General features: G+C 35.5%; 1 protein-coding gene across 4 annotated transcripts in view; it reads left to right on the forward strand.

Moving 5' to 3' along the window:
• Positions 1-521: 521 nt before the first annotated feature.
• The window catches only part of LOC128022407 (protein kinase C-binding protein 1), a 39,705-nt gene continuing 16,254 nt past the window's right edge, over positions 522-23,972 (forward strand). The window contains exons 1-16 of one of the 4 annotated variants that reach the window (XM_052609944.1): positions 522-635; positions 709-979; positions 4,366-4,430; positions 4,634-4,785; positions 6,538-6,759; positions 8,188-8,301; positions 8,839-8,931; positions 9,039-9,126; positions 9,223-9,278; positions 9,357-9,434; positions 9,529-9,644; positions 10,230-10,726; positions 10,810-10,947; positions 11,797-11,958; positions 12,260-12,826; positions 14,097-14,591. In XM_052609944.1, coding sequence (XP_052465904.1) covers positions 4,406-4,430; positions 4,634-4,785; positions 6,538-6,759; positions 8,188-8,301; positions 8,839-8,931; positions 9,039-9,126; positions 9,223-9,278; positions 9,357-9,434; positions 9,529-9,644; positions 10,230-10,726; positions 10,810-10,947; positions 11,797-11,958; positions 12,260-12,826; positions 14,097-14,591 — 2,803 coding nt within the window. In that variant the 5' untranslated portion in view covers positions 522-635; positions 709-979; positions 4,366-4,405. Of the gene's footprint in view, positions 636-708; positions 980-2,085; positions 2,909-4,365; positions 4,431-4,633; positions 4,786-6,537; positions 6,760-8,187; positions 8,302-8,838; positions 8,932-9,038; positions 9,127-9,222; positions 9,279-9,356; positions 9,435-9,528; positions 9,645-10,229; positions 10,727-10,809; positions 10,948-11,796; positions 11,959-12,259; positions 12,827-14,096; positions 14,592-23,972 lie in introns of those variants that run through there. The other 3 variants (XM_052609943.1, XM_052609947.1, XM_052609946.1) reach the window with 3 other exon arrangements.

Consider the following 23,972-nt stretch of genomic DNA (forward strand, 5'->3'; position numbering starts at 1 on the left):
TACTGTTCTAGTAGAAATCGCTCAAACTACTCGATAACCAACCCAAGGTGTTTTGATGATATGAATTTGTTGAATCAATGATGTGGTTCAAATTAGTGAATGATTCAGAGGTAATGACGTAGTGAACGATTATAAAATTAAAATGTAAACTTAATATATGTATTAAGCCTAAAAAAACAAATCTTTATAATTTAATTATGATTTTCCTTTCAGCAGAGGAGGGTTTAATTTCAACACTCAAGGCCTTATCAAGGCCTTTTTACTTAGTAATTAGTACTTAATTTAATGCAAAACACCTTTAAAAAGAGCTTGCCTGTAAATAATTGAGCTCCGTTTTAGCTGCAACACATCAAGGCCTAGCTCCTTTTTCAGTTCACAATCCTGCCACAGCCTGTCTGGACTGAACAAAAGAAATTTACTCAGGAAACCTGTCAGCCAATCAGCTGCTGCCTCTCATCCTGCCTGTAAAATCCGGCCAATCACAAAACTGCTTTCATTGCTGTTATCAGAATGTTGGCTTGGCTGGCTTGGAGAGCAGAGACTGCTGTGTAGAGAGAGAGAGAGAGGGAGGGCTGTCCTCCATGTTTTAATAAGCATTGACATTACACACTGTTTTAAGCCATGCATCCACAGAGGTAAGAGATTTTTCATTGCTTATATGCTTTCTACACTACCTCTTAATGCTAATGGTTGAATTATGTCATGCAGAAATACAGGATTTTCTGAGAGACAGGGGACAAAAAAGCTGTCCCAACACCAAAGAGCTGGATCCTGGCAGGCAGAGGCAACTCAGAAATCACACTCACACTGTGTTTTAGTCACCAGGCTCGCATGGCTGACCTGTGCTAACACTGTGACCAACCTGGCCTCTTCTGGTCTCTCTCCTAGTAAAGTTTCTCTAGAGCTGGAGAGGAGCACAGTTGTGTCACAGGCCAGACCTCTCAAAATGGAAGGCCCTGAGGAGCAGAAAGTACAGACTGTAAGAGGAAGTGCACATGTAGACCGGCAGAAAAGATCGAGCAGCCGTTTTGGCTCAGGTTGCAATTTAAGGGAACACTTTTCAATGGCCGACATATCGCTGAATGTCCATCTTGCTCAGGGTATAGGCCTAATTCGCATTCGCAGCTTTTGCTGACAGAGTTATTGAATGTGAAATAGAAGAGACTTTCTTTTCAATCAATAGATGCATGTAGATGGTGTAATAAGCTTGTGTTTGTCTTTCTAGGTTAAATAGAGGCTTCTGTCTGTGGACTCAGGTTGTAAAGACTTTGTGCAGGCCAGGCATTTTATCAAAACTTAGTTGTGGTATGAGCTGGCAGCCATTTCAGACAGACTTCCTCTTTCGGCTGTGCAACCACAACGACTGTTTTTGTGTATGTGAATGCAAGCATTTTGCCTTAATGTGGCATTATTAATATTACGTTTGTATCCAGTATTTCAAATATTTCTTTTGGGTGGCAAGTCATTGGATACTGTATTTAATACAGCAGGGGTCTGATCAGAGGTCAAAGCGGTGGTATAGTGTTTTTTTCACAACAGTAATGTCAAACTGAGGTGTGTGTGTTTTAGTTCTTAACCTGCCATAGCAGTTATGGTCTGCAAAATAACCTGCACTTTGGACAGTATGGCTGTTAAAGCAAGTGATTAAATGCGACTGTTTATCGGCTTCACCTGTCTGATTGACAGTGCATGTGCACATGTGATTTCCTAATATCTGTTTGAGATTAAACTTCTAGAAATGTGATTTAACGTTTAACTGCTGAGATTTGTGAGGGGTGGAAGAAAAGAGCAGAGGATTAATTACAACACAGGGAGATTTAAGAAACATCATTTGAATTATCATCATCAAATCATTTTTATTAGTAACCAGACAGAAGAGTTTCCATGATATTTCTGTTGTTCAGAATATGACTATTTATTACTTTATTACTACTTTATTTATTACAGTATTATATATATATATATATATATATATATATATATATATATTTTTTTTTTTATATATATATATATATATATATATATATATATATATATATTAAATAATGAAATACAAATGCCATGAAATCCACATGCATAAAATTATAAATCCACATGATATTTTACAACATGAATTAACCTTGTTTCATAAGAGGGTTGAATTATCTGATATTAAGGAATGATGTTGGTGATTTAGGACCACAGTGATCGCTTCTGTGACATCATTTACTGTTTTATTGAGCTTGTTTATAATATCAAGACAAACAAATATGCTTCCTGACATTTTTGAACCCCCCCCCCCCACCCCCCCCCCCCCATAGGGAGTATTTCCCAAGACCTGCAATTTGCCACGACTCCGATTCCATTTTCCAGCCTTTTCTTTGTCTCTTGGTGTTTACAGGGCCCTTGCTACATTCCTGAGAGCCGCTCATTTGTCAAATCTCCGTTTGGCTCTTACTTAACACGACAAGGACAGAGAATGTGATCAAAATGGTCGCCCTTAACCCGTGACTGCATGAAGGGGAGGAGAATAAAATCATCTGACATGTTTGTCCGAACATCTGCGTCCCATGTTTATTCACACCGGTGGTTTTCAGGGTAGAATATGAGTATTTTCCTGGTGAATGGCAGAAGCAGCAGCAGCCCTCCCTGCATTGCAGCAGTGTATCAGAGCAGGGAGAGCCTGTGTGGCACACACAGCACCAGCCGCCCAATCACGCGCCTCCGTGTGGCTCTCAAACCAATCGGCAGCACACAGCTGAGGTTAAAGATTGACAATCGCTATGAGAGCAGCAGGGAGAGCAGGGCCCTTCTGGAAAATTCTGCACCCATCTTTGTCTCATCCCTCACTGCCTTTATATCTGAAAAAAAAAAAACATTTAAAAGGCTCAGCCTGAAGAATCTGTGTACTGTGCCTGTAAAGAAAAAGGTATGCCGTTATTATATGTCAGTTTTTAGATGGACAACCATACAATGCTAGTGTGACTGTCTGTTTTTTGGGAGGAAGCTTGTGTGTTAAGGTTATAGGTGTATCTGCGATTGTACTGTATTTTGTCATTTTACCTCATGTTTTCGGATTATTGCTTGCGTAAGAGGAACTGTATTCTTCTATGGGTGGGGAGTGGATGGTGCATGCAGGCTGGATGTGAGAAGGCCAAGATGGCAAGTGCTCAAGCTCTACAGATGTTTGCCTTGTGCATGCTGTCAACACACCCCCTCCCCAATCTGCATCTCTGAAGGTTGGGGGTGCAGGACGGAGCAAGCTATCGCTGCCACATCAGTGCAGATGCATTAGAATAGACCTCGTAAATGTCAATAACAGTGTGACTCTTTGATCATCTTGAGGTTTGTTTCGTGGAGGTTGCTATCTGTTCCTCTGCTCGTGGTGGGTGGGTGTGAAAATTACCCAGGCATCAGGAGAGTAAATGAGGCTTTTTAAACCCACATAGGCTGCAAATGGGAAACGTTATGTGGCTTTGAAGGTCTCATGTCTTAGTGCTACATCGAAATTGAAATTTCCACAGAGGTTTAGCATTGGCATCAACTGATGCTACATCTGATGAGTTATGGGCCATCGCTCTGATGTGGAGACTGTACTCAGATGACGTTTGTTTGTTTATTGGGATTTCTAATAGAAAATTCACTCTTGGCAGTAAGAGGAAACCATCTTGGTGCTACTTCCGCCAGTGATGCACTGCAAAAAATAATTTTGTTGCTGAGTATTTTTATATTGTTTTCCAGTATAAATCTAAAATAATTCTTAAATGGAGATATTTACTTTTGAAGCAAAATGACAGATTTTTGGTTATTTATTACGAAAGTGGGGTAAGAAAAATAATAATGTTTTTCCTTTGAATTAAATTTATTGTTTTTACCCCATAGACCGATATTTCTTTCTTTTAGATATTTGTATTGGTAAACAATATATATATATATATTGTTTATCAATACAAATATTTAAAAGAAATATATATATATCTCACACACACACACTCAATAAATGTGAAGTGTTTATTTTTTGCACTGCATAAGTTAACTGTGTTTTCTGTTGTGTTTTTGGATTGGAGAAAAGTGCATTATCGTTTACAGAAATGAAACTGCTTTGCCTTTTTTGTATACATTTACATAAAATTTGATATTTTTATGCCATGTCACTCGTTGACGAAACCATCAGGAAAGGCCACAGCTGATTTATTTTCGCTAGTAGCTTCACTGTCGCTAAACACATTCCCTCCGAAGGTACAAAATGAATTCAAGCATCATTTTTGTTTAGCAGTTTCTTTGATTGAAAAGAATCAGAAGTGCAGGTGCCATAACAACAAAACAGCAGGTATAGCTGTACAACATGGACATTTAAATACCATTGATTTCTTTTCATTGTGGCAGTTTGGCTGAAGGAGGGAAGGAGTCAGATGCAACTGAAAGGATGGAAATCGCAACACGATCCAAGGGTGAGAATTGTCCTTGATGAGATGAGAGTGTCACATTTATTTCCACATTCAAGTGTCAAAACAGTGCAAACACGTCATGTTTGTTAAGCTTCCATTTTTGTTGATGCTTTGTGGTCGGATTGAATTTTTTTCAGTATAGTTTAGCTTATATCTACAGTTGTAACTCTAAGATTATGTCAGTAATCTGTGCCATTGCTGTGCAGTCTCTGATCAAGGGTCAGCAGAGAGGAGCGCCCCAAAGCGCAAGGTTTCCAGCCCCCCTCACTCCTCAAACGGACACTCGCCCTCAGAACCCTCCTCCAGTCCTGTCAAAAAGAAGAAGAAACCAGGAGCCGTCAATAACAGTAAAGACCAGGTGCAACTTTTGCTTCCTATAAGAGCCCTTGTTCAGTCCTGCATGTCAGTCATTCACCAAATTTACAGTTATAATAAAAAACAAATATATATATATTTTGTCTTTTGGGTGACGACTTTCATAGTGATTTCACTACAAGATTTGATGGTATTCATCATTACCATAATCCATTTTATGATTTAGTTCACTGTTTTGCTGTATTACCAAAAAAAAAAAAAAAGTATTTATAACTGATTTGCTAAAACTTATTTATGTTCCAAAATCTGCCAAGAGCCTTGTCAATTAATAATGCAATTTTCTGATTGCAAATACCAGTGCAGTTTCTGATTGCAATTTCTGATTGTTAAATAAAAATGTATTTCATTTTAGTCATTATCAAAATCTTATCCCACACAATATATAAGCTTTATGTATTTAATACATACAAAAGTTACATTCATTTGGATTAGATAGTTTTAACATAAACAAATTAACATAATGTGATGCATATTTGTCAAATATAATTTAAAACAAGTAAGGATGAGATTTATGTAATAGTACTAAAAAAAACAAAATGTGTTTTAAATACAAAACATACAGGTTTACATATGTCATTTAAATCCAATTTATTAAATGTAAACTAATTCATACATTTTAACTGCTCAAATATTTAATTTTAAAATTCTTAACTGATTAAATGTAATTGTATTCACAAAGAACATTTATGCTGATTCTAGAAATCAAATAGATGCAAATACTTAAGTACTTTTTCTATTGTTTTTCAAGTATACTTGCTTGAAAATATTTTGCTGATATTTGAAGAAAATCTAACATTTTTCTGCTTTTAGCAATAAGTAGTTTTTAAATTAAGAGTCAGATGTGAAGTACATTATCTTTAACACTTGAAAACATCAAGTTTAAACTTTTTTTTTTATTATTATGGATTTAGAATTTTAATAATAGCTTTATTTAGACTGATGTCCTCAAAATGAAATAAGTAAATCAATGAATATTAAATCGAAAGGTCTCTATTATCAGGCTATTATAGTAGCAAGAGTTCAATATTAATATATTAATGACCATGTTTTTCTTAATTTCTTGTCATATTTTATTACCATTTTCTAAACTAAATCGAATAAACTGATAATGTGTGAAATGTTGAAGGTGTTTGAATAAATTTTGGTTTGACTGTACATGTTTGACTGATGTGGCCATTGCATCACATCCACTGTTTTTTCAGCATCTCACACCATGAGCAACCATATGCAAACAGACCACACTTATCATCAAACCCTGGCATCAGCGATTGATAAACCCTCAAGCTGACCATTACATTTTTCATTTTTTTTGCAGTGAATCCAAACAAAACATTTTACCTTTAAGTGTCATCTTTCGCCAGTGACATTAATTTTTACAAACAGCCTAATGTCCATGGCTTCAGATAATGAGCTCAGCCAAACAAATGCAAGGCAGGTGGCTGTCATGCGAGCTAATCTGAAATGTGTATCCAGGGACAGCCTATGATTTATATTGATGCAGCTGCAATGAATTATTAGACCTGAGCTTGTTTCCACCTCTAACAACGATGCATTTACTTTCACGTTACAGATTGAAATTCCATTAATTTAATGCTCATTAGTGTACATTTGCCCTCTTCTGTACTTTCATGGTACTCCCTGATCGTTAACCATTGTACCTGCTTGTTTTGTCTTGTAACCTTTAATAGCCATGTTTTGAAACCCCAACCCTCTGTTTCTCTCGCCCGCATTCCAGTCAGAACTAAGACATGGTCCCTTTTACTATGTGAAGCAGCCCGCACTCACCACAGACCCTGTTGATGTTGTGCCGCAGGACGGGCGGAATGACTTCTACTGCTGGGTGTGCCACCGCGAGGGCCAGGTGCTCTGCTGTGAGCTCTGCCCTCGCGTCTACCACGCTAAGTGCCTCAAACTGGCTGCAGAGCCCGAGGGAGACTGGTTCTGCCCTGAATGTGAGGTACTGGCTCATGCAGATCTAATTAAAAAAAAAGAAATTATCTTCACAGTTCAGATTGTTAGCTATTTGGATTTTTTTTATAGTTAGGGCAAGATACTACTACTAAAGATAAAAACTCTTAATTTTATTAAACTAGATTTCAATTACAATACATATAATCTTTTTTGTTCCATCTATATTCTGAAGTTTTTTACAGAGAGGTTTGTTTATATTGATTTGCTTTATTTTATACACCATTTTGGTCCTAAAAAGATGGTGATTTTATTTTTTTTGAGCGATAAAAAGATATATCTGAAATCTGACACATCTGACACTGATGTGTCAACAAATTGAAACAAGAATTTTGAACCTGGCTTTATCCATTGTTCAGACTTCTGTTCTTGAAATGTGTGATAATTATTGCATAATTGATTAGATACTAGATTATTTGCATATTTAAACATAATATTTCAGAAAACTTGTAATACACCAAAAGTTTTTTTTGCAATTCTTAATGTAATTAATCAACTGGGCAAGTATGGCAATATCTATTAGTTAAATTAACTTTTAATTGTTTGTTTTTCTCTCCAAAATCCATTTATAGTATAAGTCAAGGTTTCTTTAACTAAAAAGTCATACTTTTGTTTTACCTGACAATATTACACTCTCTCTGACTTTTGGAATTAAACTTTAAAATGTCTATATTGCATGTAGATTAGTGCTTTTATGATTGGCTAACTTTTTTGCATGTGGAATTAGTAATTAGATATTTGTGTGCACTTTTGACAAATGTCCAAAAATCTGCCAAGAGCCTTGTCAATTAATAATTCAGTTTTCTGATTGCATATATATATATATTTTTAAATAAAAATGTATTTCATTTTAATCATTATCATCATCAAAATGTTATCAAAAAATATTTAGGACTATATTTAAGATTTATGTATTTAATACATATAAAAGTTACATCCATTTGGAATAAATAGTTTTAACATAAATTAACATAATGTGATGCATATTTGTTTGTCACATATAATTTAAAACAAGTAAGGATGAGATTTATGTAATAGTACTAAAAATCACCAAATGTGTTTTAAGTACAAAACATACAGGTTTATATATTTATCATATAAATCCAATTTATTAAATGTAAACTAATTCATACGTTTTAACTGCTCAAATATTTAATGTTCAAAATTCTTAACTGATTAAATGTAACTGTATTCACAAAGAACATTTATGCTGATTCTAGAAATCAAATAGATGCAAATACTTTTCCTGTTGTGAAATTAGTAATGCTCCTACTAAGTTACTGAATAATAAACATAAGTTGTAACTGGCAGCATACCATGCGAGTAATATCTGAATTCATTTTTGCATGCATTTTGAAAACTATTTCGACAGAAATAAAGAAATAAAGCTTTAAGCATTTCTCTTTTTTGTTTACAGAAAATAACAGTTGCAGAGTGCATAGAGACTCAGAGTAAAGCTATGACGATGCTCACATTGGATCAGCTGTCTTTCCTGCTGAAGTTTGCTCTCCAGAAGATAAAGCAGCCTGGTGTAGGTTTCTTGACTTTCCATGGCTCTCCTTTTGGAGATCCATGATTTAGTCTGCATTTGAGAGCTGTGCCTAGAACTAACACAAAAAGCAATTGTGAGAAACTGTAATGTTTTCCCACTTTTTTTTTTTTACATTGTACACTTGAATATGAAATGAGAGTCTTACATTTAAACCCCTTTCCTCATAGAACAGGCACAGACACATTCTGACCACCTGAAAAGCTTCATGAATGTCTCAATGGTATTGTTTGGGGTTACTTCCACAGTAGAGCTTTCACATCACAATTTGGTTTGTTAGGTTGGGTTAAAGTGTTTTTATTAAACGGTATGCCAACACAAGTGTCATTCTGTGTGAACAATACACTGTAAAAATCCTATTCAATTTACAGTAAAAAAAAAAAAAAAAAAAACCTGGAAGCATTGGTTGCCAGAAATGAATGGATAAAAAATATGGTTACAATGGTTTAGGTATTACTGGAATTTTTTTTATTTTATTTTTTTACCTCGAATACTAAAATATATCGTTCTTTTCTTCAGACGGAGCCATTTCAGAAGCCGGTGTCGTTGGATCAGCATCCTGATTATGCAGAATATATATTTCATCCCATGGATCTCTGTACTTTAGAAAAGGTGGAAGCAAAGCATTTGAATCTGATCGATATTCTTAATATTTTGGAATGTATCAAATCTGGCACCTTATGAAAATTTTTTATTAGTGTGTTTGTGTTCCTGTTCAGAATACGAAAAAGAAAATGTACGGCTCCACTGAGGCTTTCCTGGCTGATGTGAAGTGGATTTTGCACAACTGTATCATTTATAACGGAGGTGGGTTGCTAACAGTTCCACTGTACTGTCAAATTAGTTTCTGCTGAACGTTTGTTTTGTTAATACATAATCTCTATGCGACTGTTTTTCTCTTAGGCAACCATAAACTTACAGCAACGGCTAAAGTTATTGTAAAGATCTGTGAACATGAAGTATGTATTGTAAATTGTAAGCCAAAATAAGTACACTCTTATTCAGAGCCAGTTTTTTAAATACCAATTACTTTTCAGATGAATGAGATCGAGGTCTGTCCGGAGTGCTATCTCTCTGCATGCCAGAAAAGGGACAACTGGTTTTGTGAACCATGTGTGAGTGTATTACACTAAACAAAATGAAATTCCTTCTTCACATAGTAACCAGTGTGAGTTAACCATCTGTTGATGAAATATTTGTGTGCATCAGAGCAACCCCCACCCTCTGGTTTGGGCCAAGCTGAAGGGATTCCCATTTTGGCCTGCCAAAGCTCTTAGAGACAAAGATGGACAAGTAGATGCAAGGTTCTTTGGGCAGCATGACAGGTGAGGAACTATTAAACTGGGTCCCTCGCAACCAAACACACAACATCAAACAATAAATCAATTTTCTCCATGTTAATCTTAATTTAATCATATACAGTATATATATATATATATATATATATATATATATATATATATATATATATATATATATATATATATATATATATATATTGATCAACTTTTTTATTGTTTTTAGGTCAACAAAACATCCCTTCAAATTATATAAATATATTAACTTTGCTGTGAATTTAAGATTTCAAATATTTACATTAAACTATTACAAAATTGCATAATTTTATGCTTCTGTGTGCACAGAACCAACTTATAAAATTTGTTATTGATTATTTTCATTATGGATTTTTTTTTTTTCAGTTGTATTAATTATTGCAGCCATACATTTCTCCAAAATCATGTTTCTCTTATCTTTATACAAAACCAATATGTTTTGATTGGACATGATTGATATTCTGATGCGTTTCACTCTAGGTGAAGACAGAAAAATTACTTTAACACTTCTTTATAGAAAACACTTGTCACTTCAATGTTTTTTTTTAATTCTAACCTATTAATTTTTATATACAGGGCCTGGGTTCCTATTAACAACTGCTACCTCATGTCCAAAGAGATCCCCTTCTCTGTGAAGAAGACCAAGAGCATCTTCAACAGTGCCATGCAGGAGATGGAAGTGTACGTAGAGAACATCCGGAAAAAATTTGGCGTCTTCAATTACGCTCCATTCCGCACACCTTACACACCAGACAACCAGTTCCAGATGCTCCTGGACCCGGCAAACCCTGGCGCGGGCTCCGTCAAACCTGAAAAACATGAGAAGATCAAGATCAGCTTTGATGTAACAGCATCTCCAAAGTTGCTTGTGGGTAAGAGCATGGTGTCCAGTGGAAACGTAGGGGGCGGGACAGGAAGGCGAATCTCAATGACGGACATGCCTCGTTCACCAATGAGCACTAACTCCTCTGCCCATACCGGATCTGATGGAGAACAGGAGACTACAGAGAAAGGTCATGCTAGAGCGGCCCTGCCACATTACAGCACTGGAGAGGAGTCAGCGGACTGCACTGGTATATATAACATTATTTTTCTCCTGTTAATATTTAAACAGAATGATTTGTTGTATGACTGAAGCTCATTTCTACACTTACAGCATCGCCTGGGCCTCCTAGAGCAGGTCTCACAGGAAACACCTTAGAGAGCCCTAAACCTTTCCATTCACCGGCTCCCAGCACCCCTGTTAAACAGGAGAAGACCCCCACTACCGGCAGCATCCTCAACCTCAACCTCGGTAAACCCCCTTCAGTTGATTCATCTGCTGCTCGTTTAATTGATTGTTTTATCTGATAATAGTCATGTTTTAAATTTCTATATATACGCTAGCATTCAAAAGCATTGGGTCAAAAAGACTTTTAAATGTTTTTCAAAACCTCTTATATTCAGCAAGACTGCATTTATGTGATAAAAAGCACAGCTTTACAGAAATATTGTGAACCGTTTTCTATTTCAAATAATTTCAAATTTAATTTATTCCAGTCTTCAGGGTCACATGATCTTCGCTTCTCATTATTATCAGTGTTGGAAATCTTTTTTTTTTTTACAGGATTCTTTGACAACAAAGTTCAAAAGAACAGCATTTATTTGAAATATTTTCTTTTTGTTACTTTACTTGCACAATAAAAGCATTCATTTCTTGAACAAAAAAACTTGACTCCAAACTTTTGATTGGTAAAAGATGTTCAATCACATCTTGCCCAATGTCCTCTTCCAAATTGAAGGATATGAATTATGTAGATGTCAGTATATACACTGTGTGCATAAAAATGATTACAATATAAATGTTACATAATATATGTAACATTACAACAGTACAATTCTGTTCACTATGTTGTACTGTGTGAAAGTAAACATGAAATCTAAATTTACTATATTTAATTTCTTCACAATAATAAGACATTAAGGTCTCATAGTGGATAATTAATTGGTGATGCTATTCCACAAAAAGCCTAAATCTAATTCTTCCTAGCTCTTAGGTATACTTGATGTCCTGCAGCTCAAATAATGATTTAATGAGGATCAAATGAGTATGCTTTTAGATATGCTCATAGAGGGCTAGTGAAATCCTTGTGATCTCTTTCAGATCGTAGTAAGGCAGAGATGGACCTGAAGGAGCTGAGTGAAAGTGTCCAGCAGCAACAGCAGCAGGGGGCTCAGCCCTCCCTCACCTCCCCTAAGAGACAGATCAGAAGCCGTTTCCAACTTAACCTGGATAAGACCATAGAGAGCTGCAAAGCACAGCTGGGTGAGTCCAGATAGAAATCTGTCGTCAGAAACACAACAGCCATTTTCACACTTTGAACTGACTACAATTGCAACAGCTTTCAGTGTTTGGCTGCCATTCACAAACCATTCCAAATCTCTCTGATGGCATTACTTGCATTTATTACATAACTTGCTCTAGCTTTTTAAATAGTCCTGTTTTCCTCATTAGTGAGTTAGTTACACTCTATTAATAATCCTTTTCATTTATGAAGACTTGTTGATAGAGAATTTGCAGCCAATGTATTACTTTCCTGAAGTTGAAACATTTCTGTGTCTCACAGGTATAGATGAAATATCTGAGGATGTGTATAAAGGCGTAGAGCACAGTGATTCGGAGGAATCCGACAAGTCTGTCTCCAGCGAGAGTGAATACGGTAGCGACGATGAGCAGAAATCGAAGTGCGGCCAAGATGACAAAACCGTAGCTGATGATAAAAATGAGAAAGAGCCACCCAAGAAAAAGTCAAAACCATCGGCGGCTGCAGGTGAGGACAAAGACAGCAGTACAGAGTCTGCTGCTACAGCCAGTAAAACAACCAAAGGAGAAACCAGCCAAAAATCAAGCACCTCTGAGCCTATAGCTAAAGACAAACCAGGAATGGATTCAGAGAAAGAACCTCCTGAGAAACTGAAAGCTGCTCCCGCATCTCCAGATCCCAGAGAGAAACCCAAGGGCTCTGCGGAGGCCGTGCAGCCGGCATCTGTGGATGAAGACATGGACTCAGACTCTGAGAGGGAGCTGGTCATTGACCTGGGAGAAGAGCAGGCAGGGAAGGAGAGGAAGAGGAACAGGAAAGATTCAGCTGCTGTCACTGCACTCAAAGAGCCCACAACCTCCAAACCTGAAGGTCAGATTTCCTTTATGAATCAGTACCAATAAAGCAGTAAATAGTATACTGTTAAACCAAAAAAAAATCAGTTGCACTAGATGCTTGTTCAGCATCAAGTAATTTTTATCCCAACCAGTCAGATAGTTGATGTTCAAAGGTCTACTCAGTGATTTTATTCATAAAGTAATTCAAAATAAAACAAAGAATAATATATTTAAATAAATAATATAAAATTAATATATAATATAATGCACCTCAGATACATTAACGTTATCGGTTTTATTTTACATGGTTTTAACGTTAGCGGGTTGCTTCATGCTGATCGCCACATGATGAGCCGTATACGAATACTACGAGTAACCCTATTATTATAAGACGTTTTCTATTACAGAATAATTCGATTTTTTAACTGCGAATTCTTTTTGATCAACGCTTTTGTCGCACAGCGGATTCGCTCTCGTTTCATACAAACGCAACTGGCGCCATCTTGCGTCTCAGTCACCGATTGCGTTGAACTTGAAATTTACCTCAGATCACTTTTAGTAATATTACTGTAATATTGTTCGTCTTGCTTCTAAGCCAGCTGCTTTTTTACGTTATAGAGGAAGTTTCCGATATAATTACAGGTAAGTTTATACAATACCTAAAGCATAAATTAATATTTCTTGATGTGTGTAACGTTATTTATCTAAGATAACTGCCACATTTATCAACATACACAATTTTTTTTTTTTTTTTGCATTTTTAAAATATAACCATAGTTTATTCGGATTTTGTACCATTCTAAGATTCAACTGGACAAAACCCATAACCAGTAAACTAATTAGCAAATGTCTTGTTAAAAATATATAATGAACAATTGCTTGCCTATAGTTTCCCTGGTTAGGACAAAAGGTAAACTGGTTAATGTGTTCTCATGCCAGATATACTCTTATCATTTTTATTAATAGTTTAATTGGAAGTATTATTAAAGTAATTTTATTGTGTGTTTTGTGTTTTTTATATGTATATTTATAATTTGGTTTTACTTTTATATTTTCCGTTTTACTAATTTTGTCATACATTTGAGTTATTTACAACAGTCACTGAGTTTAAAGTTTAAATGAAAATGAGAAATGTGGCTTTGCAGCTACCTACTGTAACATAAATTAAGTTTTCCTTTTTTTTCTTTACATTTGATTTTATTTCAGTTGACATTTATTTTAAGTGACAAAATGTTTTTATGGTTTTAGTTTTAGTTAACGATAATAACCCTGTCTCATGCGCTCATGATTTTCTTTGACTCCAGGTAAAGCCACTCCAGTTTCAGCCCAGCCTCAGAACCCAACAGTCCTTTCCTCCTCCCCAGCTATTAAAGACCCGTCTCAATCCCCGATGGCCATCCCGCTTAACATAACACACATCACAGCAGCTCCGAACAACACAACCTTGACCTCCTCGACCCTCCCCATCACCACTCCCTCCACCGCCAACAGTTCCTCACCCATCTCAACCATCACAGTAAAGAAACAGCGACCTTTACTGCCCAGAGAGACCGTACCTGTGGTGCAGCAGGCGGTCGTGTGGAACCCCACCACCAAGTTTCAGACGTCCTCTCAAAAGTGGCACATGCAAAAGGTGCATAGGCAGCAGCAGGGCCAAACGCAACCGGCCACGCAGGCGCAGGTGTTAACGCAGGTGCAGCGCAGCCAACAGCCGCAGCAGCAGGCGCAGGTCTCCTCATCCTCGTCGGGACAGCAACCTTCATCCAGCACCAGATACCAAACACGACAGGCTGTGAAAAGTATGCAGTCGATGTGAATTAATAGTTTAATGTCATATGTGACCCTGGACCACAAAACCAGTCAAAAGGGTCAATTTCTCGAAATTAAGATTCATACATCATATAAAAGCTGAATAAATAAGCTTTCCGTGGATGTATGGTTTGTTAGGATCAGACAAAATACTGAGAAAATCACCTTTAAATTTGTCCAAAATAATTAATATGCATTAACAATGCATATTATTAATCATAAATTAGGTTTTTATATGTTTCCAATAGGAAATTTACAAAACATCTTCATGGAACATGATCATGAGCAAACATCCTAATGATTTTTAGCATAAAAGAAAAATCAATAATTTTGACCCATACAATGTTTTTTTGGCTATTGCAAAAAATATACCCCATTGACTTAAGACTGGTTTTGTGGTCCAGGGTCAAATACGTACAAAACTGGTTAAAACCGGTTGGATAAAAGTGTCTGCTAAATGCATAAATGTAAATTTAAATTGCATAATAAGGATAACTATTATTAAGAATTGTGTAGCGATAATAATTACAAATAATTGAGCACCAAATAAGCACATAAATGATAAAAAATTCAGCTTTTCCAGCACAGGAATAAATGACAATTTGAAATGAATATAAAGTTATAAAACAGTTATTTTAAATTGCAATAATATTACTTTTTTAATTTTTAATCAAGTAAATGCAGCTCTGGTGAGCGTAAGAGATAACTTTCAAAAACCTCTTATTCCAAGCTTCAATATCATTAGGGCTCAAGCCTGGAGGGCGAGAGCCCTATTGTTTTCCTTAGGATTATTTTTTATTATTAGGGCTCAAGCCCAAAGGGCGAGAGGCCTATTGTTTTCCTTAGGATTATTTTTTATTATTATTATTAGGGCTCAAGCCCAAAGGGCGAGAGGCCTATTGTTTTCCTTAGGATTATTTTTTATTATTATTATTATTATTATTATTATTATTATTTTTTTCCAACGTCTCGGGGGCTTTTGGGGCCCTTAACGTGCTTAAAAAGTCTTGAAAATTGGCACACAGATTGGAACCTGCGGCCATTAGGGCCGGGCAGAGACTGATACACGGGCGTGGCACAGGGGCTCTACAGCGCCCCCTGGAATATGGAGGGCCATATATCATACATTCTTGCTCGTAGACGTATGAAACTCGGTACACATATAAATCTCATCAATCCAAACAACTTTTGTATTGCATATCATAGGCTCCGCCCAACAGGAAGTTGGCTATTTAGGGTTTAGTATTCAAATTTTTCGTCAAAGTTGTGGGGGCTTTGGGGGTCCTTAACATACTCAAAAACTCTTGAAAATTTGCGCACACTTTGGAATCTGTGGCCTTTAGGAGCCTGCAGAGGCTGGGACCCGGGCGTGGCACAGGGGCTCTATGGCGCCCCCTGGAACACAGTCATAAATGTTGATGTATAGCTCACACATACTTGCACATATTCATATGAAACTCAGTACACATATAGATCTCATCGTGCCGAACAACTTTCATATTGCATGTCATAGGCTCCACCCAACAGGAAGTCAGCTATTTAGAGTTATGTAAAAAGCGCATGCTCTGGAATTTGAAATACTTGTCATAGGTTTTTTTCTCGATTGCCGCCAAACTCGGTCAACATGATCTCAAGACACTGGGGATGAAAAATTGCCAGGGGATTTTTGATATCTCTAACGGTTTGCTCGTGGCGAGGCGTTGAAATTATGGCGAGAAATGAGAAACAGGAAGTGTCTAATACCATCCACATACAGTTCCTGATTTTAATCAAACTTCATCAGATTATTCGTTGTATGATGTCGATCGCATATATGTGACTATTAGGAGTCAAAGTTATAGCGCCACCAACTGGCAGAAGGAAGTGTGTCATTTTCAAAATGATTTGAATTCAGCATCTTATTATTACTCGATTTGCTTCAAACTTCCTCAGAATAATGTTAAAACACAGCCGATATAAATCTGCAAGGGGGATATTGATATCTAAAAAATTGTTGGCGTGGCAACATGTCAAACTGGAATACTTCTCAGGTGATTTTGAGGCAAATACCATACTTAGAATTTCACAAAACTCTGAACACACATCAGTATTTCTGATAGGAACTTAAATTGTGAATGGATTTTGGATAGCTTGAATGGTTTTGCCGTGGTGATTTTTTGAAATTACCTTACAAAGGGAATCATTATTGTATTTTTAAAATGCAGCTTCCAAACACGTCAAAGAATTTTTTCATACAGATGAAAAAGTCATTCTGAGGAAATATGCATAGTTTCAAGACTTTACAACACTGTATGGATAACAGAAAATTAAAAAACTCTCAGACATCTCATCTCACATTGTCCCTCTGTTTGAGTATGTGTGCTTCAGACTTCCATTGTCTGAGAGAAATTGCGCCCCTACAGGTGCAATTACCGGACTTTTACTTTCACTTTTAAATCGGTTAAAAATACAAATAAATACTTAGATTTAATTCACACTGACAAGCTAAACCAACATATCTGATTATTACCGGTTCAGGGCTCATGGATAAATTATTTCTGGCCAGAGATACGTGAGAAATAGGAGAGATGAATCACCGCTGTGATCACCAGAGTCTGGAGTAAAGAGCTCAGAAAAAACTAATTTATTCCTGTTTTATAGCTTTTAAAAATAAATTATTACAGCGATATCACACAATCAACCAATTAGAACACACCAAGAGCTAAATTCAGATGTTTTTGAACTGTTTGTGTGAAAATGAAATATTTGTGGCTGCCTATCTGAAATCACGCCTCCGATCAGCGCTTACAGTGTCGAGCTCAAAACAAACGAATTTATTCTTGTTTAAGAGCTTTTTTAAATAAAACATTACCACAAATGCACACAATAAACCCATTGTAACACATCAAGAGGTAAATGCAGGTGTTTGTGACCCGTTTAAGTGCGCAAGACTATTTGAAAGCGAGACTGGCAGAATAACATATATCTCTCGAGCTGCAGGATTCTGGCTTTCGTCGTACGAACGAACACATCACGGACAAGATTATTTCAAAACACATAATAGCTTGGCGACTATAAACGAAAACAGCCACGTGAACATAAACTGTTGAGAAATATATCTGAAGTGGATCTACTGGATTTTAATATTAAGTGACCGCATATACCAGCTGCTTCTGTCTTCAATTTTAATCTATATAAAAAATGAAATTCATTCATCTTGGCTGCTTTTTTAATGTGTGTACGTATTTATTTATTTATTTATTATTTTGCTCTAACAAGAATTAATCTATATTTAATTAAATCAATTACATTTTATTTTACATTTGATTTGTCCATATCTGCATCTAAACGCCTAAAAACCTAAAACATGCTCTATTATACTATTGTTAGCAATTTCTTTATCGTCCAATTTATCTGGTGTACACACTTTTATTTTCATAATAAACTTGTTTGTTAGATTATACACAGTTACAGTGGTCTATAATAAATATTAACAGGTTTTATTCAAGCTGTTTAGAATGATTGCAGTAGGCTAATTTTTTTTAATGTAAATCCAAAAAAAAAAAAAAAAAAAAAAAAAAAAAAAACATTGGAAAACAATGACTGTTGTACTTTTTTATACATTTTGTATAATTTCATAGTTTATGCATTATAGTTATATAACAAATAAATGTAGCCACTCACATAGAAATCTTAGGCCTTATCCTTTTCTGACAGTTTTAGGGATTTTTAAAAATCCTAAAAAACCCTAATTTGTGCTGCAAATAATAATTTCAAACTCAAAAAGTAAATAGTCAGTTCATGCTTTATAAAGCCTTGTCCCAATATTAATAGTCAGTAGTAAGCAGTTTATAAATACAGCTATAAATAGCTTGTTTTTGGTTTATAAGCACATTTATTAAAAAGGAGAGTAAAGGATCAGTTATCTTCCTATGAAAAATAAAAGATAAAAATAAACAAACAACAACACAGATTGATACAGAACAGAAAAATAAATTTTATTGTGGATTTATGATAAAATCAGCCTGTAAATGAATTCATACTCCTCCTCATACTACTCCATACTCCTTTTTCAACATGATGCCAATATACTGAGATGTTAAATTGTGAATGGGTTTAGGATAGCTTAAATGGTGTTGCCATAGAGATTTATTAATGTAACATAAAAAAATACAATAGTTATTTTACTATATCTTTAAAATTTTTCATTCTAACTCTTCATAATTTTTTATATAAGTAGAAGTCCTCATTTGAAGGAAGCACAGTAAGTTTCATAGCTTTTTCATTTTCAAGAGCCAGCCTAAAATTAAAACTATCATAACTTATAAATCAAGCTTGCAATTCTTAGTACCAATAATGGTCACCAGAGGGAGCTATAGGATTACTTTTAAATAATTATTGTAGAAACGAGTATGATTTAAATAATTTATAGAAATCTTTCAAATAAAATAATATGTATTTTAGGAATTTTACTGATAAAAATGACCCTCACTTAATTAGAATAACAAGCTGAAGTATTGTGAACTGTATATTAAGAATAATTCTTTATAGGCTTTATGGACAGATACGTTTTGAGTGACTCTTGAAGGATCAGCACCACATCCTCTTTTACCACTGTTTAAAGAACTAATCTTACAGAACAGGTGTGAATGAATTTTGGATAGCTTGAATGGTTTTGTCGTGGTGATTTTTTGAAATAATAGTAAAAAAGGAACCAGTAAATGTCTTTTTATTTTTTTTAAAGTGCAGCTTCTAAACACTTAAAAAAAATGTACACATAAAAGACAAGTCATTCTGAGGCATATTTCCTCAGAATGACTGGTCTCATGACAATAGTTTCATGACTATACAACACTATATGGATGATAGAAAATAAAAAAACTATCATACATCTAATGTCACTCAGTCCCACTGTCACTGTGGGTAGTGTGTGTGTGTGTGTGTGTTTGTGTGTGTGTTAAGTGAATTAGGTGTGAAACTATCAGGGAGCATTTAGTCTCCAGCGCCAACATTTTACAGAACTGCCACTTTCCTGGAGTCTCCAGAATTACTCGGTGTCCGGCTCTGAGAGACTTAAGATCCCAAAAAATGATTTAATTAGAATACCATGAAGTATTGTGAAATACTATATATTAAGGCTTTATATATAGGCTTTATGAACAGATTAGAGTGACTCGTGAAGGACCAGCACCACCTCCTCTTGTTCGATGGTTTGAGGAGTATATCTTCCAGAATCCAGGATTAAGATTTAAGAGCTCATTTTTATTCCACCTCCTTTCCTGAAAGTCTGTCTTGCAGAATTGACTAAAAATTAATCTTCACATTATTTCCTAATTATTTTGCAATTCTTTTTGTCAGTTCTTCTTGACCTGTTTTTCTCTTCCAGCTTTCCTGGACTATTGTATAGCACTCATAAATGATTAAATAAAAAATAATGGTAGTTATTAAGATTGATATGGTTTGGAATTGGTAAAAAATGCTTGGAAAAAAATCACAATAAAACAATGTTTTAATGTTTAAGTTTGGAATATTAACTGACGTGAATGAATGCTATATAAACATTGTTCATGTTAACATAATGTTTATGAATGGAATCTTATTGTAAAGTGTTACTAAAGTTATATATATATATATATATTGTTCTGTGAATGTGATTTTAAAGTCTAGATGATTCGGATTAACCCTTTAACTGCCATATCCTTTAAAACCTCACTGCCAGAGGGATATTGTGAATGCATGTGCCCGCTGGGCACAGTTTACCTGATGCCACCGGGGTGGCGATGGCATTGGTGGCTTGAGCCCGACATCGCTGCTTGCAGCTATATTTATTAGGGCTCAAGCCCAAAGGGCGAGAGGCCTATTGTTTTCCTTAGGATTATTTTTTATTATTATTATTATTATTATTATTATTATTATTATTATTATTATTATTTTTTTCCAACGTCTCGGGGGCTTTTGGGGCCCTTAACATGCTTAAAAAGTCTTGAAAATTGGCACACAGATTGGAACCTGCGGCCATTAGGGCCGGGCAGAGACTGATACACGGGCGTGGCACAGGGGCTCTACAGCGCCCCCTGGAATATGGAGGGCCATATATCATACATTCTTGCTCGTAGACGTATGAAACTCGGTACACATATAAATCTCATCAATCCAAACAACTTTTGTATTGCATATCATAGGCTCCGCCCAACAGGAAGTTGGCTATTTAGGGTTTAGTATTCAAATTTTTCGTCAAAGTTGTGGGGGCTTTGGGGGTCCTTAACATACTCAAAAACTCTTGAAAATTTGCGCACACTTTGGAATCTGTGGCCTTTAGGAGCCTGCAGAGGCTGGGACCCGGGCGTGGCACAGGGGCTCTACGGCGCCCCCTGGAACACAGTCAGAAATGTTGATGTATAGCTCACACATACTTGCACATATTCATATGAAACTCAGTACACATATAGATCTCATCGTGCTGAACAACTTTCGTATTGCATGTCATAGGCTCCACCCAACAGGAAGTCAGCTATTTAGAGTTATGTAAAAAGCGCATGCTCTGGAATTTGAAATACTTGTCATAGGTTTTTTTCTCGATTGCCGCCAAACTCGGTCAACATAATCTCAAGACACTGGGGATGAAAAATTGCCAGGGGATTTTTGATATCTCGAACGGTTTGCTCGTGGCGAGGCGTTGAAATTATGGCGAGAAATTAGAAACAGGAAGTGTCTAATACCATCCACATACATTTCCTGATTTTAATCAAACTTCATCAGATTATTCGTTGTATGATGTCGATCGCATATATGTGACTATTAGGAGTCAAAGTTATAGCGCCACCAACTGGCAGAAGGAAGTGTGTCATTTTCAAAATGATTTGAATTCAGCATCTTATTATTACTCGATTTGCTTCAAACTTCATCAGAATAATGTTAAAACACAGCTGATATAAATCTGCAAGGGGGATATTGATATCTAAAAAATTGTTGCCGTGGCAACATGTCAAACTGGAATACTTCTCAGGTGATTTTGAGGCATATAACATGCTTAGAATTTCATCAAACTCAGAACACATATCAGTATTAGTGACAGCTAGACACTGGCAAAAGTTCATAAGAGGGCGTGGAATAGGCACTCTATAGCGCCACCTTTTGTCAAAAGTGGGGGGGTTAGTTTTAGCTACAGACACCAAACTCAGTACAAAAATTGTTCTTATCAAGACGGACAACTTTCTAATTCACAGTCATCAGCTACGACCAACAGGAAGTCGGCTATTTTGATTTGAATGTGGATTATTTTTTACATTTAGCCGTGAATTAATGCATACTGCTCAGAGGAGAGTAACACTATACACACCAAACTTGGTCTACATGTTGAAAAAACATTGAGGAACTTAAATTGTGAATGGGTTTTGGATAACTTGGATGGTTTTGTCGTGGTGATTTTTTTAAATGACAATAAAGATGGAATTATTAATTTTCCTGCATTTTTAAATTCCAAACACTTCAAAACCTTTTTTCATACAGAAAAAAAAGTTATTCTGAGTAAATATGCATAGTTTCATGACTTTACAACACTGTATGGATAACAGAAAATTAAAAAACTGTCAGACATCTCATCTCACTCTGTCCATCTGTTTGAGTGTGTGTGCTTAGACTTCCATTGTCTGAGAGAAATAGCGCCCCTACAGGTTCAGTTACCGGACTAAAAAAGGAAGGAGACTGTCTTTTGGTTTCGATTTTAAATCGGTTAAAATACAAATAAATACTTGGATTTAATTCACAGTGACAAGCTAAACCAACATATATGATTATTATCAGGTCAGGGCTCATTAATAATGGATGTGTGGTCAGTGATACGTGAGAAACACGAGAGATGAATCACTGCTCTGAGCAGGAGCGTGTGGAATGATGAGCTCAGAAAAAACGAGTTTATTCTTGTTTTATAGCTATTAAAAATAAAGTATTGCAGCGATATCACACAATTCACCAATTAGAGCACACCAATAGCTAAATTAAGATGTTTTTGAACTGTTTGTGTGAAAATGAAATATTTGCGGCTGCCTACTGAAATCACTGCCTCCGATCAGCGCGCACAGTGTCTCAGAGCTTAAAACAAACGAATTTATTCTTGTTTAAGAGCTTTTTAAAATAAATTATTGCCATAAATGCACACAATACATCCATTATAACACAACACGAGCTAAATGCAGGTGTTTGTGACCCGTTTAAGTGTGCAAGACTATTTGAAAGCGCGACTGGCAGAATAACATTTCTCTCTCGAGCTGCAGGATTCTGCCTTTCGTCGTAAGAACGAACACATCACGGACAAGATTATTTCAAAATACATAATAGCTTGGCTAATATAAACGAAAACAGCCACGTGAACATAAACTGTTGAGAATTAAATCTGAAGTGGATCAACTGGATTTTAATATTAAGTGACCGCATATACCAGCTGCTTCTGTCTTCAATTTTAATCTATATATAAAAAAGGAAACTCATTCATCTTGGCTGCTTTTTTAATGTGTGTACGTATTTATTTATTATTTTGCTCTAACAAGACTTAATCTATATTTATTAAATCAATTACATTTGATTTTACATTTGATTTGTCCATTTCTGCATCTAAACGCCTAAAAACCTAAAACATGCTCTATTATACTATTGTTAGCAATTTCTTTATCGTCCAAGTTATCTGGTGTACACGCTTTTATTTTCATAATAAACTCGTTTGTTAGATTATACACAGTTATAGTGGTCTATAATAAATATTGACAGGTTTTATTCAAGATGTTTAGAATGATCGCCGTAGGCTAATTTTTTAAAATGTAAATCCAAAAAAAAAAAAAAAAAAAAAAAAAAAAAAAAATTTAATAAATTAAAAACATTGGAAAAGAATAACTTGTACTTTTTTATACATTTTGTATAGTTTCATAGTTTATGCATTATAGTTATAAAAACAAACAAATTTAGCCACTCACATAGAAATCTTAGGCCTTATCATTTTCTGACAGTTTTAGGGATTTTTAAAAATCCTAAAAAACCTTATTTGTGCTGCAAATAATAATTTCAAACTAATTTGATACTGACCTCTGATATCCTGTGACATGATATTTATTTGAATTTACATAATCTCATGGATGTAACAGTAAATCTGTTCAGCTCACAGATCAAGACTAAGCTCTAATGCAAGCAGAACTTTCACAAATGCTTTTAGGTCAATAAAATCATTACAAAACACTTACAAATCATTTAAGGGATTTGATAACACTATAAAATAATGTCTAATTTGTTAAGATTAGCAAATGCATTGATAACACTTTATAATAACTGCACTCATTAGTAAATAGTCAGTTCATGCTTCATAAAGCCTTGTCCCAATATTAATAGTCAATAGTAAGCAGTTT

This window comes from Carassius gibelio, chromosome A11, assembly GCF_023724105.1.
Source record: "Carassius gibelio isolate Cgi1373 ecotype wild population from Czech Republic chromosome A11, carGib1.2-hapl.c, whole genome shotgun sequence".
Taxonomy (NCBI): Eukaryota; Metazoa; Chordata; class Actinopteri; order Cypriniformes; family Cyprinidae; genus Carassius; species Carassius gibelio.